Source organism: Cheilinus undulatus, linkage group 4 (assembly GCF_018320785.1).
Source record: "Cheilinus undulatus linkage group 4, ASM1832078v1, whole genome shotgun sequence".
In the NCBI taxonomy this organism is placed as follows: Eukaryota; Metazoa; Chordata; class Actinopteri; order Labriformes; family Labridae; genus Cheilinus; species Cheilinus undulatus.
Window position 1 is genome coordinate 30,950,056 of NC_054868.1, and position 20,018 is coordinate 30,970,073.

At 38.9% G+C, this 20,018-nt stretch overlaps 1 protein-coding gene across 9 annotated transcripts in view; it reads right to left on the reverse strand.

The window, feature by feature from the left end:
• The window catches only part of LOC121508239 (nuclear factor 1 X-type-like), a 165,944-nt gene that overhangs the window by 133,887 nt on the left and 12,039 nt on the right, over positions 1-20,018 (reverse strand). For all 9 annotated transcript variants that reach the window (XM_041784961.1, XM_041784954.1, XM_041784962.1 and 6 more), the window contains exon 2: positions 7,744-7,870. In XM_041784961.1, the coding sequence (XP_041640895.1) occupies positions 7,744-7,854 (111 nt within the window). In that variant the 5' untranslated portion in view covers positions 7,855-7,870. The remainder of the gene's footprint in view (positions 1-7,743; positions 7,871-20,018) is intronic.

The window sequence follows — 20,018 nt, forward strand, 5'->3', positions numbered from 1 at the left end:
GAGCTCAACTCGAGGGGAAAAAAAGGAGCAGGAGTCAGAGCAGGCCGCATGCACTCAGTACAAGTTTAAGCTAACAAAACCACTTCCGGAAAAATAAAAGCATCGAGTAAAGGTTGTCGGAAACCAAATAAAAATTGCGCAGCTCTGTTGAGACATATTTTTTAGATGGTCAGATGTTTATAAAGACATACAGGTGTTAATTTGACAAACGAATTAACACCTCTCAATGTACTAAAGGCTTTGTCATTTTTAAATTTTTATTCCCCGAAATAGTCGCACAATTTTTATGTAAATCGAAAAAGATAAAGGCAAAAAGACACACCGTTATCAGTGTATTTACCTGCGTGATACAAGTGTGGGAAAACTGCGCAGTAAAAAATAAATGAAAAAAACAGTGTCTGTGTTCTTAAATATCAAAATTACCCCTTTTAGTTTACGAAGTGGTAAATAATAATAACATTATAGAAAACTGTGCTTTAATTTAAACTACAATTAAACAATAAACTATTTAATAGCCAACATAAGCGTGATATTATAAATAATTAACGCATGGAATAAAAAAAAAATCTAAATAAAAATTCTGGTTTAAAAAAATGCTCATTAAAAATCTGTAGCCTGAATCATTTATGCTACATAGAATAAGCCACTTGTATTTGTCTATTAATGTGGCCTGAATAATTATTAAAGTGATGCCGTGATGCTGTTGCACCATATGCTTAGAAAAGAAGCTGACCTCCTTTCAGTCAGGCAGTAATTTCCATGTTTTTCTTAAAATAATGCTGATGAAAATCTGGACTGCTGCTCTAAATCTAACATTTTTTCCCTTTAAAATAGTTTCTTTATGGCATCCAAATCATGAAAGCCATTAGATGGCTGAATTTAGTGGATACAGGGCAAAATAATTAAATCAGTCAAATAATTTGGTCATAAATCCATGATTTATATAATCAAAATAAAATAAAAAACGAAAAAGCCACAGGAAAGTAAATGAGTCTTGGACCTTTTAAATGTTTCTTGGAAGAGAAAAATAGAAAAATAAATCAACTTTAAGTTCCAAAAATAAAAAAGGCAGCATATAAACGTCAATTAGACCGAGTTTTGGTTAACGAAAGCCCTGAGTACTGTGTTTGACCACAGCTCCTTAAAGCAGACATTACTGCAGACCACAGTGGCTCTGATAGCACACAGTGTTTTAAAGACCGACCGTTATGTGGGCAACAAATGCCTCTGAATCAAGAGTGAGAAGAGGGAGACACGCTGTGGGATCAGACAGGCAGAGTTTAGACAACATGGAAGGACTTTCTCTAAGACCTAAACACTTGTCTGTAAATCCTAAAATGAATCAGGGGAAGTTGTTCTTTAAAATGATCAGTTTTAGATCCCTGAGTAGAGCAGACCTGGTGAAAAAAGAAGTCACTTATTAGGTGAGGATGTGACTCGATGACTAAGGAAATGTTAAATCCTTATTCTTGAGTGAGTAACTTTTTTGAGGTTATTTCAAATAGAGACTCTGAGATAAATGCCCATTTTAAAGACAGCACTAGGTAACTTGAGTAATGAAATAATGGCATGACTCTTGTTAACAAGAAACGGAGAAACTAAAAAGCCATATGCAAAATTGGTTAAATATTAAAGTGTCTTATTGGCTTAGAAAATAAGGTGGCATCTCATGTATTTTCTAAGACATTATGGGGAGAACATGTCCCCTTAACAACTCAAAATTTTGTTAAATTGACGGTTTGTGAGAATAAAACGTGTTTCCCTTTGCTGTCCTTAACCTAAAATGCTTAGATGCTAAATTTGTACCAACAGATTAATATTTCATACCGGCTTTCAACAGTGCATTCAACTAACGCAACACAACTTGGGGTCAGTTAAGGTCAAAATATTTAAAACGATAGCTGATCTTGTCAGACTGAACAAATCTTGGTAAAACAAAAATATGTTAACTCAACCTTTCTCCTTGATTTTAAGGGAAAAATGAGGGATACAATTAGCAAAAGAGAATAGCAGCTGAGATTTCACAATGTAGACCGTTCATGAGTATTTGCAAAGGTGCTTAACTTGCAAGGGCCAGCTAGGATTACATAAAGGACTTGATTACAAATACAGAAAGGTAAATATGGCTGATAAACAGAAAAGACTGACTATTTTCCATTGGATTAAGCTCATTTTAGGCCAATGTCAATGCCAAAATTTTGTAGAACAACTCTACAACGTTAAAATCAAAAGCTTCTGTCTTTCCACTGTTTCTCTCTGACTTGTGCTACACTATCTCCAGGTCTTCCCTGTCTGCCCTCTGCTGCAGCCAGGACAAGGGAGAATTAATACAAAAATATACCCTGCCTGAAAACCATACATCAAACTCAGTGCAACTATATTTTTCTTCTGTTCGCTGAAAGAAAACAGCCTGGAGAAATCTGCATCTCTGTGCAAGAAAAAGTGCAATAAGCAGCGGAAAGGGAAGGAAAAATCAACAAGGCTCTTTTTGTGCAAATCAGGCCGACGTTTTTATCCCTGCAAGGCCGAGTGTGTGTAGCATTACAAATCTGAGCCCAGGGCCTGGACAGACACAGGAGGGCTCTGCTGGCCCAGCTCGCACTGTCTGCATCCTTTACGCTCTGCCATGCAAATAAACCCCAATGAGAGAGCAGCTGAGGGATGGAAGGACGGAAGGGAAATAAAGGAAGCATAAAAGGAAATGAAGAAATGTATGTGAGTAGTGAAGGAAGGAAGGAAAGAGTTGGTTTGAAGTTGCAAAGGGACAAAAAAGGAGAGAAAGTGTGTGCGTATGTGTGTGTTTGTGTGAGACAGAAAGAAAGAAAGAAGCGGCGGTTGGAGGGGAGAGGAATGCCCGGGCCTGGCACAGCAGAATGGGATGGAGGGTGGAGTATGTTCACACTGCTGCTGCCAGCCGAGCACATTCCCTCTGCAGAGTCATGGAGACTTTTTAACCTACACATCCTGAGCACCAGCACTTTAGCACCAGCACTTTCCTTCAGGAGAGTTTTCCCACACATAAATACAATCATGTCGGTCTGATGGGCTCTGATTTGGTCAGTCGCTGTTGAAAATAATCCAAAATGATGCTGGACTAACTCAATGGGAAAACATCTTTAATTTATAGTTTTGTCCTATCAGAAGCTGAAGGAGCAAATATCCTGAGAGAGGATATTTGTGAAAACAAGAGACTGGTGTTTGACATGCAACGAGACCAAGGAAGAGAACATGGTACGTGTATAGTCCACTATACGCCACAGGGATGTCTTGAATATTTTACTAGTTTTAATTAAAGCTTGTACAGTCTTAAATTGTCAAGGGTGAGTCCATATTTCACATAACAACTGATTCACACACAAACATGAGCACATGTCTGATGATTGACAAGAAACAGTATGCTCATCCACAAAATGATGTTCTGATCCTTTCTTTCCCTTATATGTGAGTTGAGTGGGTTTGATGACAGCACACCTATTCTGAGAATAATCAGCCTTTTATGAATACCTGAAAATAACTGTAAATATAATAGACTGTTTTAAATTTGCTATGCCTTTACACAACTTATCGAAAGCATGTATAAGTGTTTGCAGACCTAAGTTCATTCACAGGGAACAGATCTATTTTTACAAAATGTAATAAAGAATGAAAGTGGTTTCAATTCAGTAAGGATTATGGAAATTATCAAGTCACAGCTGGTAAAAACATTTTTCATCACAAAAATCAAGGTATGATCTAAAATAAAGTGTATTTGTCTCTGCTTTGGCCTGCAAGCAAGAAAAACCATCTCTCTTGAACTTAAACTGTCGACACATGCACTGGTATCTTGACTTGAACCAAACTTCCTTGAATTAACAAGTCATTATCATTTCAATATTATTATTTGTCAAAGATTTATGGTGAAACAATCCTTGCGTGGAGTTAGTGGCAATTTCATCTAAGGGCTTGTTTCACACCAGCTGTGAGCCGTGAACTTTGAAATTAACATCAGGAAAAACAAATATCAAATGTCTTTTACTTAACAGCAAAGATGATAAGACAATCAAATGAACACATTCATTTAAGCAATGTTTTTGGAGTATTTTTCCAATGCACTTTTTACCTTACTCCTCAACAAATATGATATAAAATATTGAATTTTTACTTCACCTACTCTGTTTGACAGCTTTAGATCTTTGTTGTATCACAATTTCATATGTTAACAGGAATAATTTTACCAAGAGTAAGGTGAGTTCAACACAGGGTTAAAATTAAATGTATGAAAAAGATCTGACAAGGATCAGGTGCTCCTTAAGGACGAGGGACCAGAAGTAAAAATACATACAAATAAATGCCTGTTCAGGTAATTTACAAAGTCCACAGTAAAAATGGCAGTGAAATTAAGTTTTAGGGTAGACCAACAGACGTACGTCAGCTGAAATCTTTTTCTAATTTTTCATCTTAAGTTTGTTTTAATGACTGAAATTTGTCAATTTGTTAGGCCTCAAAAATTTAAATTGTGTGATTTAGTGACTGAAGGTTTAAGGATCGGTATCGATATCGATTAAAAATTATTTTTCCAGTATAGCAAATATTGGCATATCGGATCTCAGCAAAAATCCAGTTGTGCGTCCCTAATTAAACCACTTTATTATTCAGGGATGCGTCTGTGCGTTTCGACAAAAAAATTCAGATGAAGACACATAGACCTGTTTAATGACGTATTTTTATATTACGTCAGAGTACCTTAGATTTTCAGTTTTTACCTCCATTTTATACGATGAATTGTTCACAGTCATTTATTTATTCATATTTTTTACCTCTGTCCCCTTGTCCTTTGAGAGCACCTGATCATCGTCACAACTTTTTTTTTACCCTGTTTTTAGTCACCTTACTATCTCAATAATTATTCATACTTTAAATGAATTTGTAAAACTTTCAACAAGAGTTTGTGGAGAACAAAGAATATATCACTCTGAACGTAGAAGAGTCAAAGTATAAAATGCATCAAATAAAAATACTCATAGTGCATTGCTAAAAATAAATATCGCTGCTGTTTAAAGACTTCTGATTTATGTTTTCCCTGATAATAATTCAAGACATCACAGTTTGGTCTGGTGTGAGACCAGCGTTTAGAAAGTCGATTGGATTGTCATTAACTCAACCTTTTCTGTAAAGTAAAGGTAAAGGAGTTGAAACAAGCTCAAATGTAATCCTTTGCTGCCTTAACAGGCTGTTACCTTGTTAATGCATTATTCATAATAATCAAATGGTAATATTAAGCTAAAAAGCTGGTAAATACATTGATAGTTTCAGTGCAATTTCTAATACATCTGCAGCATCTCTAAGTAACATTCTAAAAGCAGGGATTGACATTGAAATGTAGAGTTGTTAAATTGTAATGTTCAACTAAAGGACTGAAATACTTGGTGTAAAACTGTTGGGAACTATTTCCGTGGTTTTAAAGCTTTGTGAAGCTCTAGACTTTTAACTGAGAGAAAACAGCGACAAAGACTGTGAGCCCGAGTCAAACACGAGCAGCGAGCGAGCGAGACGAGCCGTTTGTCTCTCTGAGCGCAGACCTCCACTTTCCAAGAAATTTGCTAAAGTTATGTGTGCACAAGTGTCTTTGTTTATCAATGGCTGACATTAGGCTTGGCACATGCACACACAAACACAAACGCACACACGCAAACTGTAAAAGCACAACTTCAGTTTTAAAATCAGACCCCATTTTAACAGCAAGATTACAAGACAAGCTGTCATAATAATAATAATAATAATCATAACAATAATTAATATCATTACTACTATTATAATTGTATTTTATGATTATAAATTAATATTAAATTCCAAGCAACTCATTCTGAAACTGTCATTCATTTTTCTCAATATTGCTTGTTTGACAGGATTCACAGTTACTTGTATACACTCTAGCATACATATTATTCTCTCATGAAGGAATTTTACTTATGCCATGTTGGTGGCATTTTAAATACTGACTTTGTATTCTTTATTTCTGAGGTGTGAGGCGGGCATTATTATCACATTATTTGTTTTATTCTGAGCCTAAAACTTCATAATAAAAAATGGACAATGTTGATAAATGATTGTAGAAATTAACAGATCACTCATTATTTTGATTTTTGTAGCAGCTCTGACAGCTATTATGGCCACTATTAATCTTAAATATGGTTCAAATAGAGACAAAATAGGAGGAATGAAACCTTTTCTTAAGGATACAGTGACACACCGCGGCCTGTGCGTGTCTTTACTGTGTTTTTGTGTCCACCTCCCTCTGAAGCAGGCCGATCCTCCCTGACACCACTCCTCTTTGTGTCATAAACAGCAAACGTGACCTGATGTGAGCTCATCTAAACTGCTGTCATTGTGTCTCCACCTTTTCCACTCCACAAGCGGGGACAACTGCAGCACCGGGTGGATTTGTTCTGGGCCGGGCAGGTCAGGGAAGTATAAAAGTTAGTTTTATGTTTGTGAGGAGAGGAGAGGAGGAGGAGGGCGGTTAAATGGAGGTTGTGTGTGAGTGTAGTGTGTGTGTGCTCCCCCAGGAGAAAAGACGACTCCTAATCTGTTTTCCTGGCTCTCCTTTAAAGGGAGAGCAAGACACACTAGAGGCTCCCTCTGATCTGCTGCCCCATCCATCCCTCACTTTCTCCCTCTCTCTCTCCTCCATCCCTCCTTTCCTCGCCTCCATCATCTGTCTCTCGCTCCCTCTGCTTTTAGCCCCTCGTTTTCTCGGCCCCCCGTCCCTATGCTCTCTCATCTGTCGTGTTGGCCCGCTCTGGTCTTTGTATGGCGACAGCTCCCGTCTCCAGATACTGCCTAAGAGCTCTGATTCCACTTAATCACTCCGTTTTTTATTAGTTTTCCCTCGCAGGGTATTTTGTGTTCTGAATTGCGTTTATCTATTATGCTGTTTCAGATTTATTGCTTTAGGAGGCAGACTGTGTGGCACGCTACCCACCAATACGGTACACGATGCTGTGATCTCTCTACGTCTGCCCCTCTTTATGCCTGTCTGCTTTCATCCCTTCAAAATTAAATGAACAAATACACAAGCAGGGTGCCGTGCCACACTCGCTCACAACTCTTCGCATACTTTTTCCTATACTTTTTTATTAGTTTTCTTTTATTGGGCGTCTCCAGCTCTCCACTTCTTTGGTTAGTTAGCGTGGAGCGAAGACCTCAGGGGAAGACTATATGGCATCGGTTTTCTCGGGATGGTACTTTTTCTCTTGGATCCATCTGGCCTGGCATCTTTTTCGCCTCATTGCTTTACTTTTCCAATTTGAGAAATAAAAAATGAAAGTCACAGGTATGGCTTTCTCTGTGAGCACAGATGTCAGTCTTTGAACAAATTTTCAGTAATTAGCAGGATATTTACAGTGGCTTAGCAGTGACAGTGGCACCTTTAAATCACACAAGGCAAAAATAAACTGTTTATTCTTCATTAATTTTGCGCTTTTAGATTTTTTAGCAAACAAACAATGATGCGTGAGGTCATTTTTTTCCTTGCTGTGGCTTTACACCGCAGTCTGAACCACTTATAAGGAAACATGGCTCGCATACTCAAAATATTTTGCCCCAAAATGGCGGCAGTACCATTCCCGTCCCTCCATTTTGTTCTGTTGCTGGAATCAGAATCTGGAGCCTGCACCTGACTTGTTAGACCAGTGTTTGCATTTGAAAATACCCCCTCTTCATACCCCGCTGTTACTATGCATCCCTCTTATAGTTACTGGTCACCTCGAGTGTCGTTAACCTGCTGCACCAATAGGAACCAGGCCATTCGGACCCACGCTCCCGCCTTCTCTGCTCTGCTTTCCAGGGGCTTCCTGTGACCGACGGGGGGGACATGGGCGCCGGCCATCACCTCGACCCAATCCAGAACCAAATGAGAGAGGGGAGGGGGGGGAGAGAAAGACAATCAGACAGACAGAAAAAGAGAATAGAAAGAGATTTTACTCATCAATAATCAAGACAAAGAATGAAAAATGTCCACCAGAAAAACAAGAAAAGCTCTCTTTAAAGAAATACAAAAAATTAATATTCATAACCCCATCCCTCCCAAATCCTCCCACCTCCTCCTCACTTCCTCTCCCCTCCATTGGGTGGCAACACTTGGTAGGGCACATGGTGAGACAGCTGTTGCAGGGCAACATGGGCATCTGTGGTGCTACATAGAGGGGATAGCATAGAAGGGGTGGGGGGGTTTAGGGGTGTGTGTAGATGACATCAAGAGATGGTTAAAGTCCTCTTTCTCAGCTATGTGTTTGTGCTTGAGTTTGTCCGGAAAGTTTCCTTCTTTATAGTATGATCCATGTGGAAAGGTGGAGAGGTTTTTCAGGGACAGACAAGAGAGAAAAAGAGAGTCTGAGGTGGGATAAAGACGGAAACTTGTCTTCTTCTCCTTCTTCTTCTTCTTCTATGCCAAGCTATGGATGAAAAGTAGCACCTGTCCTCCAAAGCTACAACTGAAACAACATTAGCATACGAACACTTGGATGGACCGCTAGAAGACTGGAGTTGATGCCTTCAACGCCCAAATCTTCTCACACATAAAAACCACGCACTCTGTGTCTCTCTCACACAGACTACACCCTCCTCCTCCCTCTGCACCTTCCTCTTCAGAGGGAATGGGTGTTTTCCCAGGGTTATTATCAGATGCCAGGTGCCCCCCCCCTTCTCTTCATATACACACACATACACCCCTCACCCATCATTTCCCCCTTTTCTCCCCCCTCCCCTTTTCCAGCACTTACCACACACCCTTGCCATTTCTCTCTCCCCCCAAAGCGCCAGCGCAGCCCCACCTCGTGGTGCCAAAGTGGGCAGCCTCTGCTTTGGCGTCGCCTGGGCCTTCTGGTGCCCTAGATAGCTCAGTGTGTGTGTGTGTATGCATTCGTTTGTATACGTGTGTGTGTCTGTTATGAGCACTGGCCCGGCTCTGTGCGGACACAGCCAGCCCTTTAAACTGTGTCGAGGCTCCAGATGCTGAGAGAGACTGGGATTAACACAGGCGTTTGTATGCAGACATGTACGCACAAACAGATGCACACAAAATATTCTCTCAGCCGATGTGTTGAATCATATGACAAACACTTTGTGCTGCATGTTTTGACCAAAGCCTGAATGAGTGTTACACAGACAACTAAAGTAGTAAAAAGACAAAGAAGAGGCCTGGTGCCTACCTCAGTTTTGGTCAAATCTGACCCCCTTTCATGGAGGCGCAGGAGTGTACAAACCTTTGTTTTATGACAGTACTAAACCACCAGATCAGACACAGAAATATACAACATGAAACAAAGGTATCACATACCCTACAACGAACACGCCATCTCTGGCAGAACTGTGAGTTGATGTACCAATGCCAACGCTGCACCTCAGAAAGTGGATTTGGATGAAGCAGACAGAGAAAACACCTCAGAGACCTGACATACACACACACCCCAGTGTCCGTACACTGGCCCTTTAGCAGCATGCCACTACCCTGAGGGCATAAACACACAAATATGCAAAGACACAGACACGAATACCAACCAAGTGTCCACCTACTGTTACTTTAGTGATGTGCCACTGCCCTTAGGATATCCAGATTTACACACACACACACACTCACAAACACATTCCACTGCTGATTCTGACATCATCACATGTGAACGCACTGAAAATGACCAGAGTGACTGATCATCAACCAGAGGTGGAAGAAATACAAGACTACTGTACTCAAGTAAAAGTACAGTTACTTTGGTTAAAATTTACTGAAGTAAAAGTAAAATAACCGTTTTTTAAAATCTATTCAAGTAAAGTGAAACATTTAAAGATTACTCAAAGTACTGAGTAGCAAGGCTGGAAAGTAACTGATTACATTTACTCAAAGAACTGTAATTGGGTAGTTTTTTGGGGACTTCTACTTTTTGAGAAAATTTTGAAAGCAGTACTTTTTATTCTACTGAAGTAATTTTTAATCAGAATAACTATCCTTTCACTTGAGTAAAATACTCTTGTACTTTTTCCACCTCTGTTGACTACACAGTAGCACACAGTGGGAGAATGATTCCACACCACATCCCATAACAGCTGTTGTACACAGCAAGAACTGGAGTGTTGGTATCTGAGTTGATTTTAACATTAAAAGTGTAACTTTAACTCCAGTTAAGTGAGCAAGATAGTGAAATGGTCTTCAGTTTTGGTGTTATTTGACAGTGTTGATCTGCCAGTGTTAGTTAAACTCTGTAGACTCAATTGGTCTTCGCACTGTCCAAATCTGTGGGGAGGTGTCAGCGGACTTCTCCATCATGCACTTGGGCAGAGTGTTTACATGTGTTTTTTATGTGTTTTATGTGTTTCGATGTCTCCTGTTGTTCAGCGATCCCTGATGGGCTTCTTTTGGTCATGTTCCTGGTAGGTAATTGTTGTTTTGATGTGAGGCACATCTGCAACATGCATGAAGTTATCCACTTAGTTCAAGTTCACGTCTGTGACTTTCTGTTATCCTAAAGGACGTATAGCCGTTATTCTTTATCAGTATGCATCACCTTACTATGAGGTTGACTTTCTGCTTTGTTCTTCCCAGAGGAGACCCACCTTATCATAGATTTTCAAGAGATACTGCAGTTCTGTCATACTGTAACACTTGTAACAACTTCAAAAGTGTAGTTGAGCTTAATGTGGGATGGACTGATGCAGACACTTTTTAAGTGTTAAATCCAACAATGCAAGTTTAATCAACACTCAATTTTGCTGTGTACTTTACTTTATTATAGAGGTGTGACTTGACCTGAACAACCTGGTTGGAAATTTATCCTCTTATTGTTCTTGCCAATAATGAAGGGTCACATTTTACCATTATACTCCTCTGTAGCTACTCAGTCCACAATACTTTAAGTAATCTATAATTTAAATACTCTATACCTTTACTTGAGTAGACACAGAGGTGAAATGCAACAGCTGTTTTGTGATGCCATGTGAAATTGTGCTGCAGTTTTAATGTACATGGAATCTTGACAGTATTGATATGAGGGAAACCTCCATGTCCTTTTGAGAGCAAATAAAGTTTTTTTTTTCAAAGGTATATTTTTGGCATTTTTACACTTGATAGATTGATAGAGAAGGAAAGTGGATATAACAGAAATAGGGATGAGACACTGGGGAACAGACATGCAGGAAAGGTGCCACAGGCCGGATTTGAACCCAGGCCGCCCATGTACATGGGGTGCAACCTAACAACTAGGTTACATGGGCCAAAATAAATAAAGGTTTGAATGACTGAATGAATGATTACTCATTGCTTGCACAAAATGTGCTTGTACAAATGTGCATTTAAAAGTTGATAAACTACTTTATGAAATTTAAACAGTTATAACTTGAAAAAACAAGCAAAAAAACAAATGTACAAAAAAATATTATTGAATAACAATGGATAAGCATTTACTACATGACACAACCTATGGACAAAACAAGTGCAACATTGCATGCAACACAGTAATTGTTTAATCACCATCATTTTCAAAATCAAAATTGCAATTGAAACTGAAACTTGATCAACTGCCTTAAACTAATAGACCATCATGTGGACCATCAAAGTCAAACTACTGGACAGTTTCATGTCGCTGACAGAAAGCTAGAACCTTGTCATTGTGACTGTTAGTTATTTTTACTCAGTAATGGATGTTTGTAAAATACAGTGACACTTCTCTAAAAAAAATACTTGCACCACTCAATTACAGCAACTTGAGTGGTTGGAATTAGTTACTTTCCACCCTTGTCATTACCACTGCCCCCTTTCAAACTAGTAAAGGCTACACACTGCTAATTACAAGTATGCAGGGATGGGAGAGAGAAAGAGCAAGTGAGGGAATGTTTTCTTCTTCAGCCCCTTTCTCTCTCTCTCTCGTTCACTCTGTCTGTGTGTCTTGCTGTGCAGTAGTTATGGTGCCAGTTATGGAGTGTTTGCCATAGCAGGGAGCTGCCTTGGCATGGTGCCCTAATTTAGAGGAATTAAAAAGCACTAGACAGGCCCCTTTGTGGCACCGTGCGCCCGCTTTAATCTCCCCACGCCTCAGCGGGCACCCACAGCACCGGGAGTGGGCACAGTGCCCACATGACCCCAGGCAATATGGAAATCGCCACCAAAAATCCTAACTAAGCGCCGAGCCCTGCCCCTGGTGCACAGTGTACACAGTACACACAGACATGCGCAGAGCAAGCTGTCACACACAGACGGACAACACAATGGTTCTTTGCACACTGTACTCCCTCACACTCACATACTTACACATATGATTAAAAACATGAACAGGTAATTGCAGGCTGCTCACATGTGCACATAATTACAACACTGAAATACACACAAACTTACACACACATAGTAGTAGTTTCAGGGCACAAGGGTATGAAATGAAATATTCCTGCTGCTGTCCCTGCTGGCACACATGCAGGCAAATGTATACACACCCACATTTACTTTTCCACTCATCCAAAGTTGGAGTGTGTTTCTATGTGAAGTGTAGGTGAGTGTAATGCTTGTCATGAGGTCATCCATCAGGGCTAATGAAACTGGCAGACCCCGACACTGTCTCACTGGGCAGCACCGCTGGCGCCGCAAGCTAACTCAAGGAGAAATGGACTGATTTAATTACACAGCGAGGGCACACACAAACGACACAAACACAACTGTGAATACACACAGAAAAAAAGACATACATGCACACACTGAAGCTTGCACTCACACACTTTGCATACAGGTAAATAATTATGAGTAAAAATGCAACCACACACACATATTTAAATGCCAAATGTTAGAAGGCACACACACAAACACACACTCTCTACTCCATCCAATTTTGCCCATTAGCCACTTCTTGCCAACAGCATGTAATGCCAACTAGCAGACCAGTGCAACCTTTCAAAGTTGCTGAAAATATGCGCTTGAATGCATCATTTTTCACTATTTTCTAACAAATCAACAATGTGCCATCCTGGTATCAGAGTTGTAATATTTTAATAGGTAAAAACGTATTAATTGCGCCATTAGCGAGCTAGCTGTGCCTCCTCACTAAAGGTTCACAATGTTCCTTTCCCTAAAACAAAGACCCACTTTGGCCCTGGAACAGGACGCACTCCCATCCCTCTCTCTCCAACTCTCCCTCTCTCTCTGTCCGTTTTCTCCCTACTGGTTTCACTTAATAAGCTTCAAAGGTTTCTGGGCAACGTGACTTTGGAAAAAAAAAGTTACCATGGCATTTTTTTGGCACCCAGCATCCTCCCTCTTGCTGAGGATATGGGGTTGCCATGACATCGGTGGGCACCTTATAAAGCATACAATTGTGTATGTTTGTTTGAAAGCGTGCATGTGTGTGCGTGATGGCCAGCTTGTGCCAACCTCGGCTAAATGCTTAGACACTGGGAGGAAACCCGAGACAGCAGTAGGGCCAGCGAGTTCATCTTTACGCGCCAACTCATGCTGCTTACAATCTATATATCTCTCAAATCCACACACCCTTCCCCTACTCTATGTTCTGTTACACTCTGCAAGTTTGCTTTACATTGTATTGTTTCAATGCATTCTTACTATAAATGTGCAAATGAAAACAAAAAAATTACATAGCAGGTTATTGGATGTAACATATTATTGATTAATAAACTCAACAATAAAAGAACTGGCTTGAATTGAAGCAGCACACATGCATTTTCTGTGAGTACATTCTGTGTTTGTTTTGGTTAAACTTACCCCAGAGAGACTCAAATCCAAGAGCTAACTTTAAATTGGCTCAGGATTTCCACTGATGGTTAATGTTTTCATACTGGCATCTTTCTTTGTCCCTGCTAATGTTTGTGTGTGTAACTTTGCCGGCGTGTGTGCATTTATTTTGTGCATTCTGAGCCAAAATAATTAACAGTGATTAGAAGTAACCTGCAGGAAACATGAGAGATTAGGATGAATGTAGAGGTCAGGGCCTTAAAACTAGTGCTCTTAATCTGACTGTGTGGTTGTCTGTGTGTGTGCGTGATTTGTTTTGAGAAATCAGTTTGACTACAAAATGTATTTGGCCAAAGTGAAACTACTAATTGCTGGTCTCTGTAGCAGTCAGTGCAAACTTCCAAGAGACGTTGTCTTTATTGTCATTTCAACCATACACAAGTACTCAGTGAAATTAAATATTGCTCCTCTGATGCTAAATAGAAGGTAGAATTCAATAATTAGGAGGTAGAAACAGGGTTAAATGTAACACAATAGAAACAGACAAAGTGGCAGAGGTAGCGCTAGGAAGTTTAGCCTACTCTAATGTGAAGCAAACTGAAGCTGTATGTTACTGCTGCATCAATGTGTTTAGGCTAAATCAGTCACAATACAGAACAAAGATCTGTTTAAACATAGCCTTTCCAAAAATGTCTATAACACTACTTTCAATTTTTTGTTTTTCAGGAATAAAGTAGGAAAAAAACCTGCTTGATTTATTACGCTTTTCTATTGAAGCAGATGTATTTAAAAATACATTCTCATTATGTTGAAAGAAAAACAGTCATAGTTGTGTTTGGTTTTTTTGTTGAAATAAAAAGCTTTACTAAAACCTGCTGAAGACAGTAAGACTGCTCTACATGGACCATACTTCCATCTGTGCAGTCTTACGGACAGGGCTTGTAGTGGCCTCTAGTGGTTTTAGTGCGATGTTACTCTGATGGTGTACTGTATTTACCCTGTGCACATCTGAGTCCCATGTCAAAGCTGCATAATAAATCTCTATTATATACGACAAATGAGCTCTCTTATTAGTTTGTATGATAAATATCTGAACACTTTTATTCCATTTTGCATTCAGAAGAAGTGTGGCAATATCAAACTTTTGAAAACTATCATCAAAATAGGCATACCTCTGCAGTTTACCACATTATTTTTAGGAAATGTAGATTTTCAAAAAAGCAGCAGTGAAAAATAAATTTTTAGCATATTTACCTCATCCTGTCTAAAAGCTACTACCAGACAGTGATTGCTTTCTAATCTCCCCACGATACAGGAGTGAATAGACATTGTAAATGATATGGAAAGGATTACTTTTTGTTTGCAAGATGTTTTTGTTAAAATAGGGACCAACTGGGTCAAATATATTCAACCCATTCAGACAGATTCAGTGGATGTGACCAACCAAGGACTCTTTGGTGCCATCTAATCTTAGCAAACGACATTGTTATTGTAATTTTGTTGTACTTTTACCCCCCTCAAGTCTATTTGTGATACGTTTTTGGCTGATCTTGAGTGCACACTTTACCGCTCCCTTGTTGCACTTAGTTTTTAATATTTAAAGAGAAAAGGCTGAATTGCAGAGGAAACTCAGTTACTTTTCTCTGCTGTGTATTGATGTCTGCTTTGAAGAATTTTGACCAAAAAAAAGACATCTTCATTCACAAAGAGAAGTGTGAATGATGTGCTTGAGATTTTATCTTGTGTTTTCTAAGACTTTATTGTAGCTTCTAAACTACCAACCAAGTCTTAAACTGTCAAAATGTTCACACCTACACCACAATGGTTACCCTGTGTTTTAAAATGATCAACTTTGCTATTTCTAGGATCTATACTGTTTAAAGGCACCGAAACTAGAAAAATGTATGTAGATATTGAGTTATATTCCTGTACCCAAATGTTGCCAACATATATGTGCTGTTCAGAGAGTTTGAAGGAGTGCACTTGGAATATTGGGTAATAAAAACAAGAAATTAGACAGTACTGAGAGTCTGTGATTTCAAATTAGATGCAATGGTTTCAAATTTATTAGAACTGGGACTGTCTGCATTAATGCATCAGTAGCGAATCATTAAGGTTCATAATTACTTCATTCATCTTTAAAAGTCATGATTGATCAAGTTTTATTATCCCCTTCAGTACACTTTAGTTAGGTCACTGCAGTATCTCCTTAGATCCACAGTGATGCAAAATAATGTCTCATTTTAGTTTTTAAAAACTCACAAGAAGCTCGTTGGACAAGTCAACGTCATCTGCCCCCCCTCAGGTGGCCAATTAACCTTATTTTAGACAGTACACAAATCAAACACTAATAAAAAATATGTTTTAAAGTCAAAATGTTTGAAAAAAAGCAAGATTAATTGCAATCAACTACAGAAACTGATTTTTTTGGCACGTGTCATGTTTATGAGATTTTCATATTTTAAAAGATCTTGTTTTAGCACTTTGAATTGCTGCTGTATGTATGAATGGTGCTCTATAAATAAAGTTGCCTGGCCTTGAAAGAAGAATTCAAAACCTTTTCTTTAACTAGCATATCCCTGGAACGGGCCTAAATCTCCCATCTAATCACCACTTTTCAGGGAATAAAAAAACAAACAAACTTATTTTTCTGATAATTTAACACTGAATGGTCAGAGTCTGCATCTTTTTGAAACTTTTATTGCTTCAATATGTGTTCAAACCCACTGAAAGATGTAAAGGGTGACCAATAGCACTGATTTGTGGAAAAAAAACAGAACATGAAAAATTAAGATACTAGGTTTTGGCAAGACGCCAGCAATATCTAGTTTAAAATATTGATATCATGACAACTCTTCAGTTTATCTAGCTTTGTTACGCTTTTTCTATTTCAGCCAAGTTTCCTTTGTTTCTGTCCAAGACAAAATTTCCCGTGGGGACATATGAGTACATTTTACTCTAAGTGTACTGTCTCTACAGTTGGATGCATGCTGTTTGTTGGGTTCTCCTTATTTGATCACTGACTAGATGCACAGTGAATATACCATTAATGTAAAAAGCTGTAGTATGAACATAGTGTATAATTGATAATAAGGATGATCCAAGGTTGCCCATGTTCAGATCTGTGTGAGTGCATATCTAGACGACCCAAATAGTACGTTATTTAATGCATATCAAAGTGCCTGTCTCTCAGATTGTGCAGGTAAAATATAACTTTTCACATATTTCACAGTAGTAGTTGGCTCAAAAAATCAGACGCAAAATAGTTTTCAGCCATCATCTGCCAGAAAACTTCATCAAAAATGGCAGGTTTTTACCATGGAAAAAAGTGTAGCCCTAAAATACTCATAAGCAATGAAATACGAAATGAGCTTAGTGTTCAATCTCACCTAAATCACATCACAAACAAAGCATCTCTCTTCAGGGAAAACATTCAAACTGCCTGTTTATTTGCTTGCTAATTGTTATGCACCTGGACTTAATAGTGCACATAGAGATTAAATTCTGCGTCACATAGGGCTCAACACTTTGGTTGTTTTTTTAATGAGCAAGTATGTTCATGATTAAGGTTTATTAGGAACAACAAGAGAACAGCTTGTAAAGAAATACATTTTGGTATTAAAAGCAAAAATCTCAAAGCGATGTGAGCATGAATTTAAGTGTAAATACCAGAGAAACAATCCTGTTAAAGAGAACAGACAGGAATCAGGGATTTACAGGATCGGGTTTCCTAAATAAATATATCTTCATAAAATAGAAGTATATATTCTTTGGAGCTCTTTATCTCTCTTAACTGCTCTTTCAAAGCTTTCTGTGTGCAGTGTGCACCGTCTTAGGCTTTGCCAATTTTTGCTGCAGTCTCAAAAAGCAAAGAAATTACAGTTATGCACAAACAAGTCAAAACAACAAATCTCTCAGATAATAATTACCAAGAAACTAATTGTTGGTTAAATTTCAAGCTTTACTGAAGTGACAGAAATTCAGTTTTCATGGTGAAACTATTAGGAGGAAAAGGGGGATTGTGACAGCTTTGGGAAATAAGCCTTTGACAGGTTCTGGTATTGTAGCAAATACATGTAGTGCAAATCTCTGTTCACCCCAGCAGTATAAAGCACCCTACAGAGCTCAGGTCATATAACTCGCCTTTAAAAAAAAAAAAAAAAAAAAAAAAAGAAAAAACCTCTGAAGGCCAAGAACATGAGTTTAATAGTTCTTCTTATTAGCCGGTGCCACTGCTGAAAGCCAGCAAAATTAAATTGCTGTTTTTCTGTTGATCTGTTTACGCTCGCCTGAGGAACTTTACAACCCAAAGAGCAAAGACTCCAGAGCAAAATTTTAAAAGAAAAAAACTTTCTCTCTTTCCCTCACAGCCAAAATGGACTTATTATGTTACTGATGGCAGAATTCCCAGTGTGGAATTAGGACTTTGAGCTCCGATAACGTTCCTGAATCCCAGCAAGGCGCTGCTTTTTACTGCTGGTGGTCACACACGGCTTTCTGCTGTGCCCTGAGCCAAACCAGCCGAGGAATTAGTCATTAATAGGGGGAAGACTTCAGACTGCTACTGTTTCCCATACTGATGAAGAAAGAAAATAACTGTGCCATGATCTTTGTGATACTGTGGGAGGTTTGGGAAAGGTTTCTGTCTGTGTTTTTGAGATTATGTGAACAAAAGGTGAATGGAATGTCAACCGCTCCTCTGCTCCTTTATAAATTTAAACATCTATGATTTATCACCTGCTTACTTGTCTCACACCTAGCACACCCGCAAAAAGCAGGTTTAATTCATTTCTGTCTATATTTAAAGTCTATTTCTCCTCACCATTAGCAGTGTAGCCTCTCTGCCCCTGTGTTGCCATGGTAAAACAATAGAGAACAAATCTTCCAATCTCCTTAATGTTCACTAATCTAATGAGTGCGGCGGGGATATTAAGCAGATTGCTGAGCATTACATTTTACCATTAGAGACACAGCCACCAGCTATTTCAGCACTTCTGCTCCGAAAAAAAATTATCTGATTTTACCATTATTTCTGCAGTCTGATCCTATCGGCCCGCTGCGTCTTGGGTAGATTATGATTTGGCACGATGAAGTGTGCAGTTACTGCTGAGTGTGGGAGAAAGTGAGTGGGAGTATGTGTGACCATACGTGTGTGTGTTTGATAGTGAGAGAGGGAGGGAGAAAATGGCGTAATAACAAGCCAAGTTAATAAAGGGAAACAATTAGGACATAAAGGAATGACATGACCCACTTGATTTGAACGCTCTTGTCTGTCTTAATGAAATCCCTTTGACTATATCTGCTTCACACACACTCGTAGACGTGTACACACTCATTATAGCGGTCTCATTGCTTCCCTCAGGCTCTCCTGACAGGTGTGGCTCCCACACACAGACACACAGAGATAAACATTCACAAATACACACAGACTAGGCCCTACAGGGCATTTTCCCTATCCTGGGCTGCACAATGGGCACTTTGTACACCCTCCCAGCCTTTACACCATCAGCCCCCCACCGGCTTCCAGCACATCCCTCTTTAAATGGGAGATTATGCAAATGAGCTCACAGCAGCGCAGCACCCCACGTATAAGTGATGTGCATTCAGTGAATGCTATCGTCTGTCTATGAGAGTCAGCACATGAATGTTTGTCCTCACTCAGAGACGGAAGTGTCCTAAATACATGATGTTTTTCCCAGGTGTTTGAACCTTGGAGGAATATTTCTCAAAGTCTATCACAGGCTTTTCTGCTTCATTGTTGCTGATCATGTCCCTCAAACTTTTACAGCAAGTATGGTTAGCAAATTTCTGCAAACACGGCTAAAAATAAAAAGCTTCAGATTGAAGGAGAGACTCTCATGGCTGAGAAAAAGTCTCTGATCTGCAGCAGCTGTGAGTGGACTGATGGAGAGTACAAACAATATGGTGCTCAAATTAATTAATAAAAAATAACTCAATAAGTTGTCAAAACTGTGTGCCACACAATAAGGACTGTTGATTCAAGTGATAGAAAAGAATTAAGAGGCTCGAATAAAGTAAACAAAGAAAAAAAAAAACTTTAAAACTAAGTACAGTTAAAAAAAAATCTTCCTACAGTAACGGTAGTAAATGTATTTGTCACGGAAGAAACCCTGTCAGAATTATATTAGTATACTCACGGTTCTTCATTATTGATGTGATATATGATACTTAATAATAGACCAATGGATGGACCAAATAATATAACCTCTGTACAGAGACATGTAATCTATATCAGCATGTTTTCCTTTTTTTAAATTTGTCATATCTTTCATATCAGAATGTACATCAACAAATACAT